This window comes from Rhipicephalus sanguineus, unplaced genomic scaffold (assembly GCF_013339695.2).
Source record: "Rhipicephalus sanguineus isolate Rsan-2018 unplaced genomic scaffold, BIME_Rsan_1.4 Seq520, whole genome shotgun sequence".
NCBI lineage: Eukaryota > Metazoa > Arthropoda > Arachnida > Ixodida > Ixodidae > Rhipicephalus > Rhipicephalus sanguineus.
This window is the reverse complement of record NW_023615424.1, coordinates 25,839-32,741: the sequence shown is the minus strand read 5'-3', so window position 1 is coordinate 32,741 and position 6,903 is coordinate 25,839. Positions and strand designations below refer to the sequence as shown.

At 44.9% G+C, this 6,903-nt stretch overlaps 1 protein-coding gene and 1 long non-coding RNA gene across 2 annotated transcripts; both read right to left on the bottom strand.

The window, feature by feature from the left end:
- Nucleotides 1–461: 461 nt before the first annotated feature.
- LOC119377629 (uncharacterized) lies at nucleotides 462–1,141 on the bottom strand. Its single transcript, XR_005180831.1, has 2 exons — nucleotides 1,093–1,141; nucleotides 462–583 (listed from the first exon to the last, which is right to left on the bottom strand). It is a non-coding gene; the product is annotated as an uncharacterized LOC119377629 (long non-coding RNA).
- A 312-nt stretch (nucleotides 1,142–1,453) lies between these two features.
- Nucleotides 1,454–3,440, bottom strand: LOC125756705 (uncharacterized). The gene is made up of 6 exons (XM_049411615.1): nucleotides 3,286–3,440; nucleotides 2,955–3,132; nucleotides 2,289–2,405; nucleotides 1,918–2,016; nucleotides 1,699–1,803; nucleotides 1,454–1,585 (listed from the first exon to the last, which is right to left on the bottom strand). The coding sequence occupies exons 1-6, from the start codon at nucleotides 3,354–3,356 to the stop codon at nucleotides 1,454–1,456; spliced, it is 702 nt and encodes a 233-aa protein (XP_049267572.1). The 5' UTR covers nucleotides 3,357–3,440.
- Nucleotides 3,441–6,903: the final 3,463 nt, after the last annotated feature.

Sequence of the window (6,903 nt, the reverse complement as noted above, 5' to 3'; positions counted from 1 at the left end):
TTCGGTTCCTGCGCCCATGTCTACATAGCCTTCAAAGTGACCACTTTGCCACTGTACCTGCTGTCTAATTGACATCTCGTCAACTATGAGGCTGCACAGCTTGATGTCCTCGACTGCTAGTTTCTAAGCATTTCAATTTTAATGCAGTCACAGCCTCTTTAGAGAATCCCGCTTTTCCTTCAACACTCTCATACCATTTTCTTAATGTTCGAGGGTGTGGCAGGCATGTGTCAAAGACTTCCCTTACATATTGATATGCCCGAGGAGAGTAGAAGTTCAAGGTAAGAGCAAAAGCCCTTAGCTCAGGTGAATACTTTCGGGGGTGTTGTCCTGTCTGTTTTGCGATCTGTCGTTTCAAAAGATGCTGATTTGCTGCACCCAGAGTGTCAAGCACTGAAACCTGCTCTCTGAGCAAAATGTTTTCTTTGGTTAGTGTTTTCAAAACTGATTTCAATTCGGCATTTTGTTTTTTAAGGCGCCTCTTGGACTGCTGAAGTCTTTTGATTGCTTTCCTTGATCTTTGCTGCTCTGAGGCAAGTCTTGCTGTGCGAGCTCGCAAAAAAGCCTTTTCAGGGGTGTCGACCTACAATGCAAAACCAGATAGAACAAAACACTAACTTGTCAGGTGGTAACGTGCGTCACTTGTGAAAGGCTGAAACACTTCTAATAACAATATGACTGAGCCAGGGAATTTGGACATTGAGCCATAATTTTTCCTTATTCCTGCTCCTTCTGTTGACACTTGCACTTATGGTATTTAAAACATTCAAATGTAGGACAACCTTGTACTATCATATCTTGGTCGCCTCTAAAAAGACCTCATCGATATTAGCCAACCATTTTCTATAACTTGGAGCACAGGTCATTCGTCATTTAATATTGCAGTCATCAATTGATTTGTATGTCATGCAGATAAACATGGCATGTACAGTTTGCATGCGTTGCTTTGATCAAATTATGACTTTAACACCCTTTCTTGTCTTGTTATTTTATTAGTTTACTGAACTAAATATTGGGACTGGTTGTGCTACTCTTGATGTATACACGTGCATTGCTTTGGTCTGATAGCTTGCATTTGTTCATCTTCTTTACCTTTGCCTGCTTTCTTTTTCTTGGTGTTTCAAATGGTGCCAGCATGTCTGGCCTTTGTAATTCCTGTGGAAGTAGATGATACCATCTTAAAAAAAACGGTTATTTGTAATTCTGACAATGCTGATATTCACAGGGGCTTGCATAGCCAGTTTTAAGAGGTACTGCTGCACACTTAATAGCATTTTGAACTATAATTGAACTATTAAAAAATTGAACTATACTGCTTCTCGAAAAATTGAGGTGGGCTAGTACATGCATTGCTTCTTATCAGGACACTGCAACCACATAACTAAAGGAAAGTGCATATTATGTTAGTAAAGCCTCAGCTAGAGAAGGTATCACTTGGTATATCATTCAACATTTATGTCACGTGGAAGTGTGTGTTTACCTGCTCATGGGCCGGCTCCCATTGAATACCAGCAACTTGGCCGGATGGACCTGGTGTGGCGATGCTGGCCTGTGCTTCACTCTCCTCACCAATATCCATGGGAGTCTTTTAGAAAGAGCACGTGTTAGAAATTTTTACTTCTACATCAACTGTAACATCAGTTTACTTATAACAGAGGACAAGCATGCCTGATGAGTAGAACAGAGGTGAATTTTCACCTGTACAAGTGCTGGCTCGATGAAATGACTGGCACTTAGGTTGGAGGGATCTGGGTCAGGTAAACTGATTGGATCTGCACTTTCATGCTGTATATCCATGGCTTCCTAAAAGCAAGAATACCTATGCTATTCAGTGGTTTGCTCTTCAGCAAAGTGTTCAAAGTAGTGAGCTAATGAGCTTAATAATAAAAAAAACGAGAGGGGAAAAGTGATGTGCACCTGTTGGAGTGTGGACTGCCCGTGGAAGCCTGCAGCTAAGTCAGGCGATGCAGGTGTGGAGAGGCAAGCTTGGAGGCCTTCATGAGAAGTTGCAGCAACCTGATAGTGATATATCACTGCTAGTTAAAAATGCCTTCATGAAAAGCTGTACAAAGCATTACAGATGAAGCGAGGCATTGAAACTGGAGGAATGAGTGCAATATAACTGTCATTCCCACAGTTTCTGCATATTGCTTTACTTGCATTGCATTGTACAAATACACATTGAATTCTAATGCACCAAGTACAACCACAATATTTTATTGTTGAGTGGCTGCTTCAAGCATAACTTGGCCTGTAAGCATATTATAATGATCAAGTGAAGTGTTTACCTGTGCAAGCAGCAGCAAGCCTTCAGCGCAACCTTGCATGAGCTGAGGGGAATCAAAGGATGAATCGGTGCTTGCTGCATCAGGTGCTCTATCACCTTGTTGTACTGGATGAGGTAGCTGGGGGAAAAACTTAGTATTACAATTGTAGATCGGATGTAAAAAATAAAACAAGAAAAGAAATAACAATGGCACAGGGGTTGCATTACTTCATATCAATATAAATTAACCATGTATACGTGATGCAAGAGGCACTTACAAAACTCTTGCTTTTGATTACCACGTTTATATCTAAATTTCTAGATGCTGGTTATGAAATTGCTACCTTAAGTTTTTTTTTGCACCCCACCAATTCGTGCACAGAGTACTAACAGGTATGAGTATGTGCTGTTAAATTTTAAGAGAAAAATATAATTTCGTCAGTGATGTCAAAAGAAGGAAGCCTGAATAGATATGAACTGGTGCATGATAATTTGTTTATTTATTAATTGCTTATTTATTTATTTTGAATTATAACATTTATTGTATGTCAATCCTTTTTACCATCATTTACCACTATAATGCTAGCGACATACAGGTATCAAGATCGTTTACCAGAGAGAGAAAAATATAAATCGTGAACTATGTATAAGAGAACGGAAATCGGTTCCAAAGTTCATTCATTCTCACCAAGAGAGTAGGAACTGCATGCTCTCGTAGGCGGACTTTGAACGCGGACGTGCGATCAAAATGCTCCTCTAAGAAATGCTTCGAACAAACATGAGCTTCCTTTGCAGGTTCCCGGCGAATATGCGGGGGCCAAATTGCTTCTATCCACTTTGTCCGACGAACGGCATCTTTGGGAAACCTGATAATGGATGGTTACACAACATATGTATTGCACAGTAATGTATACACGCAGCATAACATGTTATATTATAAATCTACAGAACGATTGCCACTATGCGAATTCGCTTGGCCTCTACTCTAACGCGTCCACCGAATAAGTAAATTTACTTACAAATGGTAGGAGGTGGCTGGTACTCCTTGTGAGCCGCGCGACTTGCATCCTGGCACACAACAGCTGGGCATTGCGGCTGTGACCGCGCACACAGCGACGTGCTCGCAGTGGAGCTTCGAGGGATAGTGCCAACGCAGTAAGACGTGCCGCTCGTACTATTCGAATCCTCAGGTGTACACATCATATCCTGCTTTCGTTAAGAAAGGAAGAATGCTGTGTTTTTACGGCGCTGTTTGAACGCGGGCCATCTGAAGCTGTGTCCGCGTCGTGAACCCCCCTTCCCCACCACGCAAGGCGCTTAGCCGGGTCCCGATAAGGGAAACAAACACGCCTTCTCTTTTCTCTAATAAACAGGCAATTATCCCGGAACCTTTTTCCCTCGCCTTCCGTCGGCTGGCTTTCTCGCCATCCTTGGCGGCTGTGTCCGCGCGTGAACCACCACTTCACCACCAAGCAAGGCCTTAGCTATGTCCCGATAAGGGAGACAGAAACAAGCGCCTTCTCTCTCCTGTTCTCAAATAACTAGCCACTTATCCCGGAGACATCTTCCCTCGCATTCGGCTGGCTTTCACCGCCTCCTTGGCGGCTGTGTCCGCGCGTGATCCATCCGGGAGACCTTTTCCCACGCATTCCTTCGGCTGGCTTTCCCAGCTTTCGTCCTAACGCGATCCTCGCCTTTAAGTTCTCCGTAGGTACCAGTGCACGTGATCCACACCAGAGACATCTTCTCACGCACCTTCAGTTGGTGTTCGCTGCTTCGTCAATGAAATCCTGGCCTTTGGGATCCGTTGAAAAACGTACGCTTCGGACATAAGGGAAGCGAAAACAAGGAGGCCGCCGCAACCTCAACGGGCTGTCACGTATACATGCTCCACCGACGCCGATTTTAGTGGCATAACTACGGTCCCCGGGTTTATTGCAGAGAAGACATGTTTTGTATCGCCGTGCCTAGCTCCAGCCTGGCCGAAAGTTCCATAAAGCCCAAAGAGAAGCGTAAAAGAAAAAGCGATCTGAAAGAAGCTGTACAAATTTCGGCGCCTGGTCCTTGCGCGGCAATGAATTGGCTGGTCGACATAACACTTTATTTTCACAAGAAACTGGTTCAAATAAAAAAAAAAAACTTAACGTGCAACTATCGGAGTTTATTGTAAACGGCGGCAGTGCAAGAGTACAATACCCAGACGGAGAGATTTCGTCAGCCGTATCGCGGCAGAACAGCGCGTAAAATCCGTTCAGTTTGGTTCGGATAGCACCGGCGCGCGCGCCGTGTGCAGCCCACGTGCTTTTCGAGCCGGAGAGAGAGTCGCGCCTTTCGCTTCACATTCGGATGTAACAAGAGAGGAGAATTTGCCAGTCAATATGGCCGACTTCCGGCTTCACCACGGCTTCACAACGAGTGACGTCAGGGCCTCTCCTCAGTATATTCCTTCCTCCAGCATTACAAGGCTGAGCCATAATTCTTCATCGTCATCAGTCGTCGCGTCAACAAGTACAAACAATTCCTTACAGACGTGTAGCTGGTGCCTCGCTTCTCCGCAGAATGACGAATAATGGCTTAGCAGGTGCTTCCCAACTTCACAAAAATTGTGATTTATGGTGTAGTGGGTACCTTTCAGAGCACTTGTATTGTAGTCCCAAGAGAGCTTACAACGGGCTCTAGAAACGCCGCTCTTCCAGCTTTCGCTGTGACTGTGCTGCGGTTTCAGCGCAGGCCTGGCGTTTTTTTTTGCTTTGAGATACGATATCAGTAACCTTAGTACCCCGTCTTATTGGGTATTGGTATGCCCTAATATGTTCGATTAAAAGTCCTACTACGATACGTGAGAACGCGCCCCTAATAAAATTGTACGCTATAAATGCAGCCGCTCATCGTAAACTATTCATTCTAAACTCCAGCTGCTCACCGGCCCCAGCTGAGTTCCGCAGAGGTACGTGTTTATATACTCTTGCAACCGCTCATGAACTATACGCGTCGCGTAGACTTGTCGTTGTCTATGCGTGCGCTTCTCATTCTTGACATCATGTGCGTAATCACAATGATTAATCACTGTGTTGATGCTCGGGAATTTCACTATAAAAACGGGCGATTCGTGAGGCGAAATGACCGCGGTTACTACGCTTCTTTTGGGGTAGTAACCATTCCTCCCTATGTTTTACTAGTTAGGAACGAGTAGGGTAGTAACCATTACTAATTGCGTCTGTAACGACGAGGGTAGTAACAGTTACTAACCTCCCCTTACTAAATGTACTTGCTAACAGGGCTGTACTAATGTGACATAGTTAGTTAAAGCGAAGTTAGTAAGTACTACAACCTTTTTTTAAGAGTGTATAATTTCGCAGTGCGTATATTCGCCGACAAACAGTACTTGCGGTTTGAGCGGAAGCCAGCTAGCGTGACTGTCTTTCACAGGAGATGTGCAGGGGCGACGGCAAGCGATTCCACGGCAAGCGGTTTGGAGAAGCGCCGCAAGAATGTGGATTCCCCCGATACCAAACGCTATGCCGAACGCTATACATGCACAAAAAAAAAAAACCAAAGACATGGCATAGTCGAATGGTCACAGGCTTTCCAAACACATTTTACAATTTACAAAGTGTCCTTCAATTTTCTTTGCTGGCACATTTGTGGTTTATTACCAAGAAAAAATATCTGCGTGCTCCTCAAACAATAAAATAAATGCAGGACGCATGCCCGTGAAAGCTGCGGAAACAGCGTGTCTAGTCTGGTCTCACCGTGTTGTTTTAGGGGCGAAGCTCCTTAAGGCGGCACCCGTTCGTCCTCGTAGTCGTCATCGTCGTAGTAGTCCGTAACAAGTCTTACGCTTTGACCTCCAAGGTGGTGCCGGTGGAGATTTCTCCTGTGCGTTGTTGAACATAAAATTCGCAGCGTGCGCGTTAACTAAAAGCCGAATTCTTCTGTCTCTCATTCCCCATTAGCAGCCATTGGCATGTTCCAGTAGGAAACGTTAGTAGAAGTAGAAGTGTAAGTTTAGCTAAAAGCCGACTTCTTCTTCTCTCATTCCCATTAGCAGCCATTGTTTACCTCCAAGGTAGTGCCTGGTGAGATTTCTCCTGTGCGTGATTAAACAATAAAAAATTTGTTCAAAACGCCGTTGATTGATGAAATAACCAACGAAAGACGCCAGATGTTTTGTAAAAGCAGAACGAAAGAACGCCAGATGTTTTTCTTAAAGTGTAGTAGTAGTTGTGTAGCCCCTCGCCCGATCGTCAACGGGCGAGGTGGACCGGCAACGGCGCGAGGACCCTGCCGTACGAGAGTTAAATCACACTAAAAGACATACTTTGCGGGCGATACACTCTAGCGAGCTTTCAACTTTTCGTCTTAATGTACATATAAAGAAATTATTTCTACGAAAAACGCAAGGCACACCTTGAGCAATATATTTGGTTTTGGGACGCTAAATGGAACCATGAGGCGATGCGAAGCCGGAGCACTTGCACGATCGCGTTCCGTTGGCTTTCGTTGGGCATGCTACCGACCTCGCGTCGTGGAACGCGCGTCCTGTCTTCCCTCTAGCCTTGCCTTTAATTCGCACAGGGCGAGCGGGGAATGCGGTCGCTCTTGGCGCTCTTTCGCTCGGGAGCGGACTTCTTCCT

Coding starts and splice junctions, on each gene's coding strand:
- LOC125756705 (XM_049411615.1), bottom strand. CDS start 3,356: ATGCCCAGCTGTTGTGTGCCAGGATGCAAGTCGCGCGGCTCACAAGGA. Junction 3,133..3,285: donor CCAGCCACCTCCTACCATTT/GTAAGTAAATTT, acceptor ATCCATTATCAG/GTTTCCCAAAGATGCCGTTC. Junction 2,406..2,954: donor ATGCAGTTCCTACTCTCTTG/GTGAGAATGAAT, acceptor TTTTTCCCCCAG/CTACCTCATCCAGTACAACA.